This window comes from Chamaea fasciata, unplaced genomic scaffold (genome assembly GCF_029207755.1).
Source record: "Chamaea fasciata isolate MVZ Bird 193981 ecotype frontalis unplaced genomic scaffold, bChaFas1.0.hap1 SCAF_481, whole genome shotgun sequence".
NCBI lineage: Eukaryota > Metazoa > Chordata > Aves > Passeriformes > Sylviidae > Chamaea > Chamaea fasciata.
The window spans coordinates 35,145-54,761 of NW_027094566.1; the positions used below are offsets into that span (position 1 = coordinate 35,145).

At 45.9% G+C, this 19,617-nt stretch overlaps 2 protein-coding genes across 2 annotated transcripts; both read right to left on the minus strand.

Moving 5' to 3' along the window:
- Positions 1–3,058: 3,058 nt before the first annotated feature.
- On the minus strand, positions 3,059–13,445 carry LOC136305552 (LIM homeobox transcription factor 1-beta-like). Its single transcript, XM_066208819.1, has 2 exons — positions 13,171–13,445; positions 3,059–4,708 (listed from the first exon to the last, which is right to left on the minus strand). The coding sequence occupies exons 1-2, from the start codon at positions 13,443–13,445 to the stop codon at positions 4,414–4,416; spliced, it is 570 nt and encodes a 189-aa protein (XP_066064916.1). The 3' UTR covers positions 3,059–4,413.
- Positions 13,399–19,203, minus strand: LOC136305553 (uncharacterized). Its single transcript, XM_066208820.1, has 3 exons — positions 19,142–19,203; positions 17,301–18,629; positions 13,399–13,544 (listed from the first exon to the last, which is right to left on the minus strand). The coding sequence occupies exons 1-3, from the start codon at positions 19,201–19,203 to the stop codon at positions 13,463–13,465; spliced, it is 1,473 nt and encodes a 490-aa protein (XP_066064917.1). The 3' UTR covers positions 13,399–13,462.
- Positions 19,204–19,617: the final 414 nt, after the last annotated feature.

A 19,617-nucleotide genomic window follows, 5' to 3' on the forward strand; every position in this document is an offset into this window, starting at 1 on the left:
AGGGGCGGCGGCGGAATCCGGGAGAACGGGAACGGGGACGGGCCTGGAATGTCGGGAATGTCGGGAATGTCGGGAGTGTCGGGATTGGGATGTTGTGACTTCCCAATTCCCCGTCTCAAATCCATCCCAAATCCCCATTTCCCATCCCAAATTCCCAGTTTTCCCCCACCCCATTCCCACATTTTCCAATCCCCATTTGTCCCACTTTCCCATTCCCAAATTCCAGTTTTCCATCCCCAATTCCCGATTTTCCATCCCAAATCCACCCCAAATTCCCGTTTTTCCCACCCCATTCCCGAGGTTTTTTCCCGACCCTCTCCATCCCACATTCCCATTTTTCCCATTCCCAAATTCCCATTTTTCCTGTTCCCAAATTCCCGTTTTTCCCACCCCATTCCCGAGGTTTTTCCCGACCCTCTCCATCCCACATTCCCGTTTTTCCCATTCCCACATTCCCGTTTTTCCCACCCCATTCCCGAGGTTTTTCTCCATCCTCGTTCCCGTCCCGGCCGTTCCTCCCGGCTCCCGGAATTCCCCCTCTGGAATTCTGATCCTGCTGCTGCTGCCTCCGGGCCAGCTTCTTCATCTGGGGGAACGTTCCACAGAATTCCAGGAAAATCCCAGGAAATCCCAGGAAAATCCCAGGAAAATCCCAGGAAAATCCCCAAATTCCACAACAGAGAATCCCGATTTTGGAGGATTTGGGGGTTTTTTAATCCCGGAATTTTGGGAATTCCAGGAAAATTCCAGGAAATCCCAGGAAAATCCCCAAATTCCACAACAGCAAATCCCAATTTTGGAGGATTTGGGGGTTTTTAAATCCCGGGATTTGGGGAACTCCAGGAAAATTCCAGGAAAATTCCAGGAAATCCCAGGAAAATCCCGAAATCCCACAACAGCAAATCCTGATTCTGGAGGATTTGGGGGTTTTTAAATCCCGGGATTTGGGGAATTCCAGGAAAATTCCAGGAAAATCCCAGGAAATTCCAGGAAAATCCCGAAATCCCACAACAGCAAATCCCGATTCTGGAGGATTTGGGGGTTTTTTAATCAGGAATTTTGGGAATTCCAGGAAAATCATGAAATCCCACAACAGCAAATCCCGATTCTGGAGGATTGGGGGGTTTTAAATCCCGGGATTTGGGGAATTTTGGGAATGTTCTCACCTTGGCCCGCTGGTTCTGGAACCAAACCTGCACCACCCGAACCGTGAGCCCCGTCTCGGCCGCCAGAGTCTCCCGAACCTGGAAAATTCCATCGGAATTTTTGGGAAAAATCCATCGGAATTCGGGGGGGGGGGGGGGGGGGGGGAATCCCCTCGGAATTCTGGGAAAAATCCCCTTTGGAATTTTGAGAAAAAAAAAAAATCTGTTGGAATTCTGGGGAAATAAGCCCTTGGAATTTTGGGAAAAAAAAAAAACCAACCGTGGGAATTCCAGGGAAAAATCCCCTTGGAATGTCGGGGAAAAAAAAATCCCTTGGAATTCTGGGAAGGGAAATGGGAGAGGCGGGGGGGGGGGGAGGGGAAATCCCTCAGAATTCCAGTCCCACGATCCCAAACTCCCACATTCCTGAAATCCGCCCGATGCCCAAAACCCCGACATCCAAAAACTCCCCCCAAAATTCCACTTTTTCCCAAATCCCCCAAATTCCCCAAATTCCCCCAAAATTCCCCCAAATCCCGGGAATTCTTTGGGAATTCGGGCACCTTCCTGCAGGGTTTTTGGGACACCTCGAAGGAGGCGTTGAAGGCTCGGCGCTGCTGGGAGCTCAGGATGGTCCGGGGCCTCTTGGGACGTTTGGGATCCTTCCCCTGGCAATTCCGGGAATTTTGGGAATTATTCCGGGAATTCTCCTCCTCGTCCTCGCTCCGAGCTGCTCGAAAAAATGGGAATTTTGGGGGGAGAGGGGGGGGAAGGAAAAAAAAAACCAAAAAAATCGGGATTTTGGGATTGCCAGAGATGGTTCCGGCCACGGAATTCCCAAGGAATTGTTCCACGGATTGGGAATTTTGGGATGGGTGAGATTTTGGGAAGGAGTCTTTGAGTGGGATGAAAACGGGCAAAAAAAAAATGGCCCCAAAAATCCCGGAAAATTCCTGAGGAAAAAAAAAAAATCCTAAAAAATTGATTTAAAATCCTGGGGAAAAAAATCCCGAAAAAAATCCCGAAAAAAATTCCCAAATATGTCTCGGAAAAAATCCCCAAAATTTGACAAAAAGTTCCCCAAAAAAAATCACCCAAAAAAATCAAAAAAAATCCAAAAAAATCCTGAAAAAAAACCCCAAAATCCCCCCCAAAAATCCCAAAAAATTCCCAAGGAAAAAAAAATCCAAAAAAATCTATTTGAAATCCTGAGAAAAAAAAAATTCCCTAAAAAAATCCCGAAAAGTTTCCCAAAAAATCCAAAAAAATCCAAAAAAATCCCTAAAAAAAATCCCAAATATCTCTCGGAAAAAATCCCCAAATTTTGACAAAAAAATCACCAAAAAATCACCAAAAAAATCACCAAAAATCACCAAAAAATCACCAAAAATCACCAAAAAATCACCAAAAAAAATCACAAAAAAAATCTCCAAAAAAATCCCGAAAAAATTCCCAAATATCTCTCCAAAAAAAAATCCCCAAGATTTGACAAAAAAATCCCCCAAAAAATCACAAAAAAATCACAAAAACTCACCAAAAAAAATCATCAAAAAATCGAAAAGATCACCAAAAAAAATATCACCAAAAATCGAAAAAATCACCAAAAAAAAATTCACAAAAAATCGAAAAAATCACCAAAAAAAATCACAAAAAATCGCAAAAAAATCCTAAAAAATCGCAAAAAAATTCCGAAAAAAATCTGAAAAAATTCCCAAAAATCCCCCAAAATCCCAATTTTTTTTTTCCCCTGTTCTTACCTCCTTCCCCCTGGTCAGCGCTGCCGAGCGCGGCGTCCCAGTGGCGGCTGCAGAGCACGCTGCCGGCCCTGAGCAGGACGGCGTCGCCGCGGCCCAGGCGCCGGGAGCAGCGGCCGCAGCGCGGGTGGAAAATCCCCCCCAAAAAATCCCCCAAAATCCCCAAAAAATCCCTCAAACACCTGTCAAAAAAATCCCCAAAATTTGACAAAAAATCCCTAAAAAAATCACCAAAAAATCACAAAAACTCACCAAAAAAGTCACCAAAAAATCACAAAAAATCACCAAAATAAAAATCACCAAAAATCGAAAAAATCATCAAAAAAATCACCAAAAATCGCAAAAAAATCCTAAAAAATCGCAAAAAAATCCTAAAAAATCGCAAAAAAATTCCGAAAAAATTCCGAAAAAAATCCGAAAAAATCCCCAAAAATCCCCGAAAATCCCAATTTTTTTTCCCCTGTTCTTACCTCCTTCCCCCTGGTCAGCGCTGCCGAGCGCGGCGTCCCAGTGGCGGCTGCAGAGCACGCTGCCGGCCCTGAGCAGGACGGCGTCGCCGCGGCCCAGGCGCCGGGAGCAGCGGCCGCAGCGCGGGTGGAAAATCCCCCCCAAAAAATCCCCCAAAATCCCCAAAAAATCCCTCAAACACCTGTCAAAAAAATCCCCAAAATTTGACAAAAAATCCCTAAAAAAATCACAAAAAAATCACAAAAACTCACCAAAAAAAAATAATCAAAAAATCGAAAAAATCATCAAAAAAAAATCACAAAAAATCGAAAAAATCACTAAATAAAATCACAAAAAATCGAAAAAAATCACCAAAAAAATTCACAAAAAATCGAAAAAATCACCAAAAAAAATCACAAAAAATCGCAAAAAAAATCCTAAAAAATCGCAAAAAAATTCCGAAAAAAATCCGAAAAAATCCCCAAAAATCCCCGAAAATCCCAATTTTTTTTCTCCTGTTCTTACCTCCTTCCCCCTGGTCAGCGCTGCCGAGCGCGGCGTCCCAGTGGCGGCTGCAGAGCACGCTGCCGGCCCTGAGCAGGACGGCGTCGCCGCGGCCCAGGCGCCGGGAGCAGCGGCCGCAGCGCGGGTGGAAAATCCCCCCCAAAAAATCCCCCAAAATCCCCAAAAAATCCCTCAAACACCTGTCAAAAAAATCCCCAAAATTTGACAAAAAATCCCTAAAAAAATCACCAAAAAAATATCACAAAAACTCACCAAAAAAACCATGAAAAAATCGAAAAAATCACCAAAAAAAAATCATCAAAAAAAATCACAAAAAATCGAAAAAATCACTAAAAAAATCACCAAAAATCGAAAAAATCACCAAAAAAATCACAAAAAATCGAAAAAATCACCAAAAAAAATCACAAAAAATCGAAAAAATCACCAAAAAAAATCACAAAAAATCGAAAAAATCACCAAAAAAAAAATCACAAAAAATCGAAAAAATCACCAAAAAAATCACCAAAAATCGCAAAAAAATCCTAAAAAATCACAAAAAAATCCTAAAAAATCGCCAAAAAATTCCGAAAAAATTCCCAAAAATCCCCCCAAATCCCAATTTTTTTTCCCCTGTTCTTACCTCCTTCCCCCTGGTCAGCGCTGCCGAGCGCGGCGTCCCAGTGGCGGCTGCAGAGCACGCTGCCGGCCCTGAGCAGGACGGCGTCGCCGCGGCCCAGGCGCCGGGAGCAGCGGCCGCAGCGGAGGCAGCGCGGGTGGAAAATCCCGTCCCGGAGGCGCAGGACGAGCTCCCAACGCGCCACGGGCCGCAGGCAGCTGCTGCAGCGGGCGGGGAACAGCCTGGCGAGAGGAAAAGGAGGAATTCCAAGGAAAAAAAAAAACGGGAATTTAATGAGGGAGGGAGGGAGGAAAAAAAAAAAAAAAATCCCGGGAAGTTTGGGGGGAAAAAATGAGATTTTGGGGTGGAAAAACGCGGGGCCCGGGGGGAAATTTGGGGGTTTGGAGGGGAAAAAAAAATGGGATGTCGGGGAAAAATCCTGGGGCAAAAAGGTTCAGTGATCCGGGGGGGAAAAGGATCCCGGAGTTTGGGGGGAATATCCCGGGATTGGAGGGGAAAAACCGGAGAAGGTGGGAGAGAAATCCCGAGGTTGGGGGGGGGAAGGGGAAGAAACCAACAGCTGGGATTGGCGAGAGAAAAATTCCGGGATTTGGGGGGAATTCCTGGGATTTGGGGGGGGGAATTCCGGGATTTGGGGGGAATTCCTGGGATTTGGGGGGGGGGAATTCCGGGATTTGGGGGGAATTCCTGGGATTTGAGGGGAAAAATTCCCGGGATTTGGGGGGAAAATTCCAGGGATTTGGGGAAAATTCCAGGGATTTGGGGGGGAATTCCAGGGATTTGGGGGGAATTCCAGGGATTTGGGGGGAAATTCCAGGGATTTGGGGGGGAAAATTCCAGGGATTTGGGGGGGAGAATTCCAGGGATTTGGGGGGAAAATTCCAGGATTTGGGGAGGAAATTCCAGGGATTTGGGGGGGGAATTCCAGGGATTTGGGGGGGAATTCCGGGATTTGGGGGGGAAATTCCAGGGATTTGGGGGGGAATTCCGGGATTTGGGGGGGAATTCCTGGGATTTGGGGGGGAAAATTCCAGGGATTTGGGGGGAAATTCCAGGGATTTGGGGGGAAATTCCAGGGATTTGGGGGGGAAAATTCCAGGGATTTGGGGGGAAATTCCAGGATTTGGGGGGGAAAATTCCAGGGATTTGGGGGGGAAAATTCCAGGGATTTGGGGGAGAAAAATTCCAGGGATTTGGGGGGGGAAATTCCAGGGATTTGGGGGGGGAATTCCCGGGATTTGGGGGGGGAAATTCCAGGGATTTGGGGGGAAATTCCTGGGATTTGGGGGGGAAAATCCAGGGATTTGGGGGGGGAAAATTCCCGGGATTTGGGGGGGAAAATTTGGGATTTTGGGGAGAAAAGTCTCCGGAATTGGGAGAAAAAGTTCCGTGATTTGAGAGGGGAAAAAATGTCAAAGTTTGGGGGGAAAAACCCCCCAAGATTGGGGGGAAAAAATTCCAGGATTTGAGGGGAAAAATCCCCAAGTTTGGCGGGGAAAAAATCCCGGGATTCGGAGGAGAAACGGGATTTTGGAGGAATTTTTTTTCCCCCCGTTTTTTCCCCTTTTTTTCCAACAGCACAAAAACTCAGGGAGGGGAAAAAAAACCAATAAAATAAAAGAAAAAGAGAGAAAATGAAAATAAAAATTCGGGTTTTTTTTTTTCCCCCTTCGGAGCCTCAGTTGGGAATTCTGGGAATTTTAATAACCGAGGCCAGGCTGGGAAGTTTAATGACATTTAATTCCATGTAATTAAAGTTTAATTAGGATTTCTCCCGGATTTCTCCCGGATTTCTGCCGGATTTCCCCCCCGGGGCCGGGGGCCAGCTGGGAAATCGGATTTTCCAGAGGTTTCCCTTCGGTTTTTAGGGATAAACGCGAGTTTTGGGGATTTTTTTTTTTTTTTACGGGGGGTTTCCTTTAAAAAATCAGATTTTTGGGGGTTTTTTTTTTGGGGGGGAAAAAGGGGATTTTGGGATCATTCCCTGGAATTGGATCGTCGGGATATTTTGCATTCCCAGCCCTTCGGTGTTTTGGGATGTTTACGGATGTTCCAAATTTTTGGGAATTTTTGGGGGGGTTTTCCCTAAAAAGCAGATTTTGGGGGGGGGGGGTTTTCCCTCATTTTTGAGGGGATTTTTCTGGGGTTTTTGGGGTAAAAAAAGGGATTTTGGGGGGGATTTTTCCAGGATTTTTTGGGATTTTTCCAGGGTTTTGGGGGGGATTTCCCGGGGTCTTTTTTGGGGTAAAAAAAGGGATTTTTGGGGGGATTTTTCCAGGAATTTTTGGGGTAAAAAGGGATTTTTGGGGGATTTTTTTCCCTCATTTTTGAGGGGATTTTTCTGGGGTTTTGGGGATAAAAAAAAAGGAGATTTTTGGGGGATTTTTCCAGGTTTTTTGAGGATTTTTCCAGGGTTTTTTTGGGGTTAAAAAGGGATTTTGGGGGGATTTTTCCAGGGTTTTTTTGGGGTTAAAAAAGGAGATTTTTTGGGGAATTTTTCCAGGGTTTTTGGAGGGTAAAAAAAGAGATTTTTGGGGAATTTTTCCAGGGTTTTTTGGGGATTTTTCCGGGGTTTTTGGGGGGGTATAAAAAGGAGATTTTTGGGGGATTTTTCCAGGTTTTTTTGGGGATTTTTCCAGGGTTTTTTGGGGGTTAAAAAAGGGATTTTTGGGGGGATTTTCCCAGGGTTTTTTTTGGAGTAAAAAAGGAGATTTTTGGGGGATTTTTCCAGGGTTTTTTGGGGGTAAAAAAGGAGATTTTGGGGGGATTTTTCTAGGGTTTTTTGGGGATTTTTCCAGGGTTTTTTGGGGTTAAAAAAGGGATTTTTGGGGGGATTTTCCCAGGGGTTTTTTTTGGAGTAAAAAACGAGATTTTTTTGGGATTTTTCCAGGGTTTTCTGGAGTAAAAAAAGAGATTTTGGGGGGATTTTTCCAGGTTTTTTGGGGATTTTTCTGGGGTTTTTTTGGGGTTAAAAAAGAGATTTTGGGGGGATTTTTCCAGGGTTTTTTGGGGATTTTTCTGGGGTTTTTTGGGGTTAAAAAGGGATTTTGGGGGGATTTTTCCAGGGTTTTTTGGGGGTTAAAAAAGGGATTTTTGGGGGGGATTTTCCCAGGGTTTTTTTTGGAGTAAAAAAGGAGATTTTTGGAGGGATTTTTCCAGGGTTTTTTTGGGGATAAAAAGGAGATGTTGGGATTTATTCCCGAGGTTTTTTGCCCATTAAAATTCCAGGCAGGAATTCTCCGTCTCCCTCCCTTCGATCCTTATCCCCAAACTTTAATTTCCTGTCGAGGCTTTGGCCAATTTCCGGCTTTTCCCAGGGAAAAAATGGGGGGAAAAAAAAAACCACCTGGAAAAAGCTGAACCTGGGGGAGGGGAGGGTTAATTAAAGCAGCTCATTAAGGATTCATTAGGGGAGGGTTTAATTAAAGTGGGGAGGGGGAGACAGGGAGGGAAAAAATGGGAAAAAAGGGGAATAAAAGGGGAGGAAAAATGGGAATAAAAAGGGAGAAAATTGGGAATAAAATGGGAATTAAAAGAGGAAATGAAAGGGGGAAATTGGGAAGAAAAAGGGGAATAAAATGGGAATAAATGGAGGAAAAACGGGAAGAAAAGGGAGAAAAATGGGAATAAAAGGGGAGAAAATTGGGAATAAAATGGGAATAAATGGAGGAAAAACGGGAAGAAAAGGGAGGAAAAATGGGAAGAAAAGGGGAGAAAATTTGGAATAAAATGGGAATAAAGTGGAGAAAAAATGGGAAGAAAAGGGAGGAAAAATGGGAATAAAAGGGGAAAAAATTGGGAATAAAATGGGAATAAAGTGGAGAAAAAACGGGAAGAAAAGGGAGAAAAATGGGAATAAAAGGGGAGAAAATTGGGAATAAAATGGGAATAAAGTGGAGAAAAAATGGGAAGAAAAGGGAGAAAAATGGGAATAAAAGGGGAGAAAATTGGGAATAAAATGGGAATAAAGTAGAGAAAAAACGGGAAGAAAAGGGAGAAAAATGGGAATAAAAAGGGAGAAAATTTGGAATAAAATGGGAAGAAAAGGGAGGAAAAATGGGAATAAAAGGGAGGAAATAAAAGGAAAAATGGGGAATGAAAAGGGGAATAAAATGGGAACACAAAGGGGAAATAAAAGGGGAAAATTAGGAATAAAAGGGGGGAAATGGGAATAAAAAATGGGAATAAAAGGGGAAAATTGAGAGTAAAATGGGAAAAAAGTTGGAATAAAAGAGGGGAAAAATGGGAATAAAAAATGGGAATGAAAGGGGAGAAAATTGGGAATAAAAGGGGAGGAAATTGGGAATTAAGGGGGAAGAAAAGGGGGAAAAGGGGGGGAGAAAGGGGGGAATAAAATGAAGGAAAATTGGATTAAAAAGGGGAATAAAAATGGAGATTTCCCCAAATCCCCAAAGCTCCAGGATGGGGAAAAACCCGAAAACACTCCTAAAAAAAAAAACCCCAAAACCTGGGAAAAAACCCCAAAAATCAGGAAAAGAACCTCAAAAATCAGGAAAAAAAACCTCCAAAATTTAGGAAAAAAAACCCCAAAATCAGGAAAAAACTCAAAAATCAGGAAAAAACCTCAAAAATCAGGAAAAAACCTCAAAAATCAGGAAAAAAACTCAAAAATCAGGAAAAAAACCCCCCAAAATTCAGGAAAAAATCCCCGAATTTTCTGGGATTTTGACCCTGATCCTGATTTTTTTTCCTGTTTTTTTTTCCCTCTGGAATTTGTTCCTCCCTCAGGGAATTAAAGTTTAACCAAAGCTGGGCCTCGATCCCAACATTTTTCAGGAGAGAAAAAGTCCAGGATTCGCTTCGGAGCCGCCCTGGAATGGCCAAAATTCGGGATTTTTAACTCTGGAACGGCCAAAATCCTGGAGTTTGAACCCAAAATTCCGGATTTTTAACCCAAAATGGCCAAAATCCTGGAGTTTGAATCCAAAATTCCGGATTTTTAACCCAAAATGGCCAAAATCCTGGAGTTTGAATCCAAAATTCCGGATTTTTAACCCAAAATGGCCAAAATCCTGGAGTTTGAACCCAAAATCCGGATTTTTAACCCAAAATGGCCAAAATCCTGGAGTTTGAACCCAAAATTCGGGATTTTTAACTCTGGAGTGGCCAAAATCCTGGAGTTTGAACCCAAAATCCGGATTTTTAACCCAAAATGGCCAAAATCCTGGAGTTTGAACCCAAAATTCTGGATTTTTAACCCAAAATGGCCAAAATCCTGGAGTTTGAACCCAAAATTCGGATTTTTAACCCAAAATGGCCAAAATCCTGGAGTTTGAACCCAAAATTCGGATTTTTAACCCAAAATGGCCAAAATCCTGGAGTTTGAACCCAAAATCCGGATTTTTAACCCCAAATGGCCAAAATCCTGGAGTTTGAACCCAAAATTCCGGATTTTTAACCCAAAATGGCCAAAATCCTGGAGTTTGAACCCAAAATTCCGGATTTTTAACCCAAAATGGCCAAAATCCTGGAGTTTGAACCCAAAATCCGGATTTTTAACCCAAAATGGCCAAAATCCTGGAGTTTGAACCCAAAATTCCGGATTTTTAACCCAAAATGGCCAAAATCCTGGAGTTTGAACCCAAAATTCGGATTTTTAACCCAAAATGGCCAAAATCCTGGAGTTTGAACCCAAAATTCCGTATTTTTAACCCAAAATGGCCAAAATCCTGGAGTTTGAACCCAAAATTCGTATTTTTAACCCAAAATGGCCAAAATCCTGGAGTTTGAACCCAAAATCCGGATTTTTAACCCAAAATGGCCAAAATCCTGGAGTTTGAACCCAAAATTCCGGATTTTTAACCCAAAATGGCCAAAATCCTGGAGTTTGAACCCAAAATTCGGATTTTTAACCCAAAATGGCCAAAATCCTGGAGTTTGAACCCAAAATTCCGTATTTTTAACCCAAAATGGCCAAAATCCTGGAGTTTGAACCCAAAATTCGGATTTTTAACCCAAAATGGCCAAAATCCTGGAGTTTGAACCCAAAATTCGGGATTTTTAACTCTGGAGTGGCCAAAATCCTGGAGTTTGAACCCAAAATCCGGATTTTTAACCCAAAATGGCCAAAATCCTGGAGTTTGAACCCAAAATTCGGGATTTTTAACTCTGGAGTGGCCAAAATCCTGGAGTTTGAACCCAAAATCCGGATTTTTAACCCAAAATGGCCAAAATCCTGGAGTTTGAACCCAAAATTCTGGATTTTTAACCCAAAATGGCCAAAATCCTGGAGTTTGAACCCAAAATTCGGATTTTTAACCCAAAATGGCCAAAATCCTGGAGTTTGAACCCAAAATTCGGATTTTTAACCCAAAATGGCCAAAATCCTGGAGTTTGAACCCAAAATCCGGATTTTTAACCCAAAATGGCCAAAATCCTGGAGTTTGAACCCAAAATTCCGGATTTTTAACCCAAAATGGCCAAAATCCTGGAGTTTGAACCCAAAATTCCGGATTTTTAACCCAAAATTCGGATTTTTCACCCCAAGAAGGGCCAAAATTCCCACTTTCAACTCAGGAATGACGAAAATTCCAGAGTTTTAACCCAAAATTCCGGCTTTGAAACCTCCAAACCTCTGGAGAACTCCCTGAAAATCCCACGAAAAGCTTCAAACCCCCGGGAAAAGAAAAACCCATAAAAATTTCCTTAAAAGCCCCAAAAACTGTGGGAAAAAAAAAAAACAACCAAAAAAAGCCGGAAAAACCCCCCAAAAAATCTGGGAAGAACCACAAAAAAAAAAAAAAACCCAAAAAGTCAGGAAAAAACTGCAGGAAAAGCCTCAAAACCCGGGAAAACGCCCTGAAAATTCCAGGAAAAGCCTCAAAAATCTTGGAAAAAAAACTCCCAAAAACCAACCAAAGTAAAATTGTGGGAAAAAAAATCCGTAAGAAGCCCCAAAATCCAGGGAAAACCAATAAAAAAGTGGGAAGGAGTCGGAGGAGGGAGAGGCTGGGAGAGGCTCCAGGGCTCCGTCCCGCCCCAATTCCCGGGAATTCTCACTTCCAAGCCGTCCCAGAGGAGTCGCCTCCTCCCTTTCCCTGCTTTTGGGTTTCTTCCCAGAGTTAAGGGGCAGGTGCTGGGAAAGGGGCCCCGGGGAGGGGAAAATTCCGGGGAAAAACAACCAAAAACAACCCAAAAACAACCCGAAAACAAGGGAGAAAATTCCATGGAAAAGGGGGAGAAAATTCCACGGAAAAATCCCTTTGGGAATGAATCGGGGGTTTTTAATGGAGGGAAATGGGGAAAAGAATGGGGGGAGAATTCCGTAAAGAGGTGAGGACGGGGAAAAAAATGGGGAGAAATGGGGAAAATGGGGGAAAAATGGGGAAAAAATGGGGAGAAATGGGGAGAAATGGGGAAAAATGGGGAAAAATGGGGAGAAATGGGGAAAATGGGGAAAAATGGGGAGAAATGGGGAAAAATGGGGAAAAATGGGGAGAAATGGGGAAAAGGGGGAAAAATGGGGAGAAATGGGGAAAATGGGGAAAAATGGGGAAAAATGGGGAAAATGGGGAAAAATGGGGAAAAATGGGGAGAAATGGGGAAAAATGGGGAAAAAATGGGGAGAAATGGGGAAAAAATGGGGAGAAATGGGGAAAAATGGGAAAAAATGGGGAGAAATGGGGAAAAATGGGAAAAAATGGGGAGAAATGGGGAAAATGGGGAAAAATGGGGAGAAATGGGGAAAAATGGGGAGAAATGGGGAGAAATGGGGAAAAGGGGGAAAAATGGGGAAAAATGGGGGAAAAATGGGGGAAAAACCTCGGGAAGAATGGGGGGATGGCGTTGGGAAACGGAGGGAAAGGCAGGGAATAAATGGGGAAAACAGCTCCGAGAAATGGGGGAAAATGGGGAAAAATGGGGGAAAAATGGGGAAAAATGGGGAAAAAATCAGAAAAAAATGGGGGGAAAATGGGGAAAAATGGGAAAAAATGGGGGGAAAAAATCAGAAAAGAATCAGAAAAAAATGGAGAAAATCAGAAAAAAATGGGGGGAAAAATCAGAAAAAAAATTAGAAAAAAATCGGAAAAAAATCAGGAAAAAATGGGGGAAAATGGGGAAAAAATGGAGAAAAAATGGGGAAAAAAATCAGAAAAAATGGGGGAAAATGGGGAAAAAAATGGGGAAAAATGGGGAAAAATGGGGGAAAAAATCAGAAAAAAATGGGGGAAAAATCAGAAAAAAATGGGAAAGAAATGGGGAAAAAAATCAGAAAAAAAATGGGGGAAAAATCAGAAAAAAATCAGAATAAAATCAGAAAAAAATGGGGGGAAAATGGGAAAAAATGGGAAAAAAATCAGAAAAAAATGGGGGGAAATGGGGAAAAAATGGGGGAAAGTGGGGAAAAAATGGGGAAAAATGGGGAAAAATGGGGGAAAAATCAGAAAAAAATGGGGGAAAATGAGGAAAGAATGGGGGAAAAAATCAGAAAAAAATGGGGGAAAAATCAGAAAAAATCAGAAAAAAATGGGAAAAAAATCAGAAAAAAATCAGAAAAAAATCGGAAAAAAATCAGAAAAAAAACAGAAAAAAATCAGAAAAAATGGGAAAAAAATGGGGAAAAAATCAGAAAAAAATGGGGAAAAAAATGAGAAAGAAATGGGAAAGCAACGGGGAAACACGGGGCGGGCGGCGGGCGGCGGGCGGCGGGCGCGGCACTCACCTGCGGTAGTCGGGGCGGCAGTAGAGGCGGCGGCGGCGGCAGAAGCAGCTGCCCCGCAGCGGCCGCGCGCACTCGCAGCAGCGCAGGCAGCGCTCGTGCCACGGCCGCTCGTTCACGCGCAGCAGGAAGCGATCCCGGATGCCGCCGCCGCAGCCCGCGCACAGCAACGGGATGGAGCCTGGAATCGGGAGGGGAAAAATGGGATCGGGCATCGGGATAACGGGAGCGGGCATCGGGATAACGGGATCGGGCATCGGGATAACGGGATCGGGCATCGGGATAATGGGATCAGTCACTGGGATAACGGGATCGGGGCAGCAGGAAGCGATCCCGGATGCCGCCGCCGCAGCCCGCGCACAGCAACGGGATGGAGCCTGGAATCGGGAGGGGAAAAATGGGATCGGGCATCGGGATAACGGGATCGGGCATCGGGATAACGGGATCGGGCATCGGGATAATGGGATCGGGCATCGGGATAACGGGATCGGGCATCGGGATAACGGGATCAGGCATCGGGATAATGGGGAAAAAATGGGATCAGGCATCGGGATAACGGGATCGGGCATCGGGATAATGGGATCAGGCATCGGGATAATGGGATCGGGCATCGGGATAACGGGATCAGGCATCGGGATAACGGGATCGGGCATCGGGATAACGGGAGCGGGCATCGGGATAACGGGATCGGGCATCGGGATAACGGGATCGGGCATCGGGATAATGGGATCAGGCATCGGGATAACGGGATCGGGCATCGGGATAACGGGATCAGGCATCGGGATAACGGGATCAGTCACTGGGATAACGGGATCGGGCATCGGGATAACGGGAGCGGGCATCGGGATAACGGGATCGAGCATTGGGATAACGGGATCGGGCATCGGGATAACGGGATCGGGCATCGGGATAATGGGGAAAAAATGGGATCAGGCATCGGGATAATGGGATTGGGCATCGGGATAACGGGATCAGGCATCGGGATAACGGGATCAGGCATCGGGATAATGGGATTGGGCATCGGGATAACGGGATCAGGCATCGGGATAACGGGATCGGGCATCGGGATAACGGGAGCGGGCATCGGGATAACGGGATCGGGCATCGGGATAACGGGATCGGGCATCGGGATAATGGGATCAGGCATCGGGATAACGGGATCGGGCATCGGGATAACGGGATCAGGCATCGGGATAACGGGATCAGTCACTGGGATAACGGGATCGGGCATCGGGATAACGGGAGCGGGCATCGGGATAACGGGATCGAGCATTGGGATAACGGGATCGGGCATCGGGATAACGGGATCGGGCATCGGGATAATGGGGAAAAAATGGGATCAGGCATCGGGATAATGGGATTGGGCATCGGGATAACGGGATCAGGCATCGGGATAACGGGATCAGGCATCGGGATAATGGGATTGGGCATCGGGATAACGGGATCAGGCATCGGGATAACGGGATCGGGCATCGGGATAACGGGATCGGGCATCGGGATAATGGGATCGGGCATCGGGATAACGGGATCAGGCATCGGGATAATGGGATCAGGCATCGGGATAACGGGATCGGGCATCGGGATAACGGGATCGGGCATCGGGATAACGGGATCGGGCATCGGGATAATGGGATCAGGCATCGGGATAATGGGGAAAAAATGGGATCAGGCATCGGGATAACGGGATCAGGCATCGGGATAATGGGGAAAAAATGGGATCAGGCATCGGGATAACGGGATCAGGCATCGGGATAATGGGATCGGGCATCGGGATAACGGGATCAGGCATCGGGATAACGGGATCAGGCATCGGGATAACGGGATCGGGCATCGGGATAACGGGATCGGGCATCGGGATAACGGGATCGGGCATCGGGATAATGGGATCAGGCATCGGGATAATGGGGAAAAAATGGGATCAGGCATCGGGATAACGGGATCAGGCATCGGGATAATGGGGAAAAAATGGGATCAGGCATCGGGATAACGGGATCAGGCATCGGGATAATGGGATCGGGCATCGGGATAACGGGATCAGGCATCGGGATAACGGGATCAGGCATCGGGATAATGGGGAAAAAATGGGATCAATCCTGGGGACAATGGGATCGGTCCTCGGGATCAATCCTGGGGATAATGGGATCAATCATCGGGATCAGTCCTGGGGATCAATCCTGGGGATAATGGGATCAATCATCGGGATCAGTCCTGGGGATCAATCCTGGGGATAATGGGATCAATCATCGGGATAATGGGATCAATCCTGGGGATCAATCCTGGGGATAATGGGATCAATCATGGGGATCAGTCCTGGGGATAACGGGAGCGGGGCAGCAGGAAGCGATCCCGGATGCCGCCGCCGCAGCCCGCGCACAGCAACGGGAATTCCTGGGATTCCTGCCCGGGAATCTGGGGGAATAACGGGGAAAATGGGGGGAAAAAAGGAGAATGAATAATGGGAATGATGGGGGGAAATGGGGATAAATAATGGGAATAAATAATGGAAATAAATAATGGGAATAAATAATGGGAATAAATAATGGGAATAAATAATGGGAATAAATAATGGGAATAAATAATGGGAATAATGGGGGGAAATGGGGATAAATAATGGGAATAATGGGAATAAATAATGGGAATAATGGGGGAAAAATGGGAATAAATAATGGAAATAAATAATGGGAATAAATAATGGGAATAACGGGGGGAAATGGGGATAAATAATGGGAATAATGGGGATAAATAATGGGAATAATGGGAATAAATAATGGGAATAATGGGGATAAATAATGGGAAAAATGGGGATAAATAATGGGAAAAATGGGGATAAATAATGGGAATAATGGGAATAAATAATGGGAAAAATGGGGATAAATCATAGGGATATTGGAGAAAGAATTGGAATAAATAATGGGAATAATGGGAGTGGGGGGGTGGGAGGGATACAGGGGGAAAGCTGGGGGGGATGGGAGGATTTGGGGAAAAAATAGGAAAATTTGGGAGAAAATGAGGAAAAATTGGGGGGGAATGGGAGGATTTGGGAGAAATGTGGAGGAATTTCTGGGAAATTGGAGGGAATTTGGGGAAAATGGGAGAATTTGGGGGGAAAAAAAAGAAAAGAGAAATTTGTGGGGGAACAATGGGGAAAACCAGGAAGAAAAGGGGTGGGGGGAAAAAAAAAAAAGGGAAATTCCACGAGCAGCTCCCAAAAATCCAGAGGAATTCCAGGATGGGGCACAGGGGAAAAAAAAATTCCATTAAAAAAAGGGAATTTGGGGAATTTTGGGGATTTGGGGGGAAAGGTCTTGAGGGGTTTGAGGCTTTTTTTTTTTTTTCCCGCCGAAGATTTTTTGGGAATTTGGTTTTTTTTTTTTCCCTTTGTTTTTTATCCCGACTTTGATCTCTGGCAGCTCCTCAAAGGGAAAGGGAGGGAGGGAAAAATTCCAATTTTTTCTGGTTTTTTTTTTCCTGGCAGAACCTCCTTCTCCTCCTCCTCATTCCTGGTTTTTTTTGTTTTTCCACCCAAATCCCAAGAAAAATCCGGCTCTGGATCTCAGGTTATTCCGGGTGTTTTTCCCAGTGTTATTCCCATTGTTTTTTTTTTCCCCCCCCCCGATATTCCCGGGATTTTTCCAAGCGTTATTCCAGCATTCCCAGTATTTTTCCTGGAATTCCCAGTGTCATTCCCGGTGTTTGTTCCCGGCCTCATTCCCGGTATTTTTCCCGCTATTCCCAGTGGTTTTCCAGGTGTTATTCCCGGGGTTCATCCCATTTTTTTTTTTTCCCAATATTCCCTGCATTTTTCCCAGTTTTTCCCCCGGTATTCCCGGTGTTTTCCCTGATGTTGTCCCCAGTGTTTTTCCTGTATTTCCCCCCGGAATTCCCCTCGTTATTCCCAGGGTTTTTCCTGGTGCTTTTCCCAGCGTTTTTCCCGGTGTTTTCCCTGGTATTCCCGGTGGTTTTCCCGTTTCTTTTCCCCCGGTGTTTCCCCAGCATTCCCGGTATTTTTCCCAGTGCTTTTCCCAGAGGAATTCCCCTTTTTTCCCCCCAGTATTCCCGGCGTTTTTCCCGGCGTTTTTCCCGGAATTCCCGGGGTTTTCCCGGGGTTTTCCCGGGGTTTTCCCGGCACTCACCGGTTCCCGTTCCCGGCGTTTTCTGCTCCCGGCAGGACGGAGCCTCCTCCGGCTTCATCCCGGCGCCTCAGGGGGACAGGGAAGGGGGAAAAAAACCGGGAAAAAACCGGGAAAAAACCGGGAAAAAACCGGGAAAAAACCGGGATGGGAGCGGGGAAAAACCGGGAAAAAAACGGGGAAAAAACCGGGATGGGAGCGGGGAAAAACCGGGAAAAAAACAGGATGGGAAAAGAGGAAAAAACAGGGGGAAAAAAGGGGAAAAAACTGGGATGGGAGCGGGGAAAAACCGGGAAAAAACCGGGGAAAAAACCGGGATGGGAGCGGGGAAAAACCGGGAAAAAAACAGGATGGGAAAAGAGGAAAAAACAGGGGGAAAAAAGGGGAAAAAACCGGGAAAAAAACTGGGATGGGAGCGGGGAAAAACCGGGAAAAAAACGGGGAAAAAACCGGGATGGGAGAGGGGGGGAAAAATGGGAAAAAACTGGGATGGGAGCAGGGAAAACCGGGGAAAAAACGGGGAAAAAACAGGATGGGAGCGGGGAAAAACCGGGAAAAAAACCGGGGAAGAGCCCGGGATGGGAGCGGGGAAAAACCGGGAAGAGCCCGGGACGGGAGAGGGGAAAAACCGGGAAACCAGCGGGAATGGGAGCGGGAGAAAACCGGGATTGGAGAGGGGAGAAAACCGGGAAAAACCGGGAATGGAGAGAGGGAAAAACCGGGAAACCAGCGGGATGGGAGCGGGAGAAAAAACCGGGAATGGAGAGGGGGAAAAACCGGGAAACCAGCGGGATGGGAGCGGGAGAAAAAACCGGGAATGGAGAGGGGGAAAAACCGGGAAACCAGCGGGATGGGAGCGGGAGAAAAAACCGGGAATGGAGAGGGGGAAAAACCGGGAAACCAGCGGGATGGGAGCGGGAGGAGCCGCGGGGGAGAAGCGGGAGGAGAGAGCGGGATGGGAGCGGGGAAAAACCGGGAATGGAGAAGGGAAGGAGCGGGGAAACCGGGAATGGGAGCGGGAGAAAAAACCGGGATTGGAGTGGGAGAAACCGGGAAAAACCGGGAATGGGAGCGGGAGAAAAAACCGGGATTGGAATGGGAGAAACCGGGAAAAACCGGGAATGGGAGCGGGAGAAAAAACCGGGATTGGAATGGGAGAAACCGGGAAAAACCGGGAATGGAGAGGGGGGGAAACCGGGAAAAACCGGGATTGGAATGGGAGAAACCGGGAAAAACCGGGAATGGAGAGGGGGGAAAACCGGGAAAAACCGGGATTGGAGGGGGAGGAAAACCGGGAAAAACCGGGATTGGAATGGGAGAAACCGGGAAAAACTGGGAATGGGAGCGGGAGAAAAAACCGGAAAAAACCGGGAATGGAGAGGGGGAAAAACCGGGAAAAACCGGGAATGGAGAGGGGGAAAAACCGGGAAAACAGCGGGAATGGAGAGGGGGGAAAACCAGGAAAAGCCGGGATTGCAGAGGGGGGAAAAAAAAACCCGGGAATTCCAGCCAGAAAATTGGGAACTCTGCCGCGACACCCGGGAATTCCGACTCCAAAATCGGGAGTTTTAACGCAGAAACTGGGAATTGGACCCCAAAAAGCTGGGAATTCTGGTCAAAAATCTGGGAATTCTGCTCGAAAATCTGGGAAATCTGGTCAAAAACTGGGAATTCTGCGCTAAAAACTGGGAATTCTGCTCTAAAACTGGGAATTCTAACTCAAAAATTGGGAATTACAACCTGGAAGTGGGAATTCCACCCCAAAAACCGGGATCCGCCCCCAGTCTCCGCCTTTTCCCGGGAAATTTGGGGGAATTCTGGGATCCAGAGGGAATCGGGGAAACGGGGAGGACGAAATTCCCGAAATTCCCCAAATTCCCGAATTCCTGTGGGATCCTAAACCCATCCTGAATCCCCAAGCCCCAAATCCCGGGAATTTTCCCCTGGGAATCCAAATGGGACAGGGAAAAGTTCAGGAAAAGTCCGGGGAAAATCGGGAAGGATGTGGGAAAACTCCGGAAAAATCCCAGGAAATGGAGGAAAAATCCAAGAAAAATCCAGGGAAAATGTGGGAAAATTGGGGGGAAATCTGGGAAAAATCAGGAAAAATCCAGGAAAATCAGGGGAAAACAAAAATCTGACGAAAACTGGTGAAAAACCTGGGAAAAACTGGGCAAAAGGCGGGAAAATTCGGGGAAAATCCGGGGAAATTTTGGGGATTTCGGGCCGGAATTTGGGGATTTTGGGGCTGGAATTTTGGGGATTTTGGGGCTGGAATTTTGGGGATTTTGGGGCTGGAATTTTGGGGATTTGAGGCTGG

Coding starts and splice junctions, on each gene's coding strand:
- LOC136305553 (XM_066208820.1), bottom strand. CDS start 19,203: ATGGGTTTAGGATCCCACAGGAATTCGGGAATTTGGGGAATTTCGGGA. Junction 18,630..19,141: donor TCGGGAATTTCGTCCTCCCC/GTTTCCCCGATT, acceptor TCCCATTCCCAG/TTTTTCCCGGTTTCTCCCAT. Junction 13,545..17,300: donor AACGCCGGGAACGGGAACCG/GTGAGTGCCGGG, acceptor TCCCGATTCCAG/GCTCCATCCCGTTGCTGTGC.
- LOC136305552 (XM_066208819.1), bottom strand. CDS start 13,445: ATGCCCGATCCCGTTATCCCGATGCCCGATCCCGTTATCCCGATGCCC. Junction 4,709..13,170: donor TGCCGCCCCGACTACCGCAG/GTGAGTGCCGCG, acceptor TCCTCTCGCCAG/GCTGTTCCCCGCCCGCTGCA.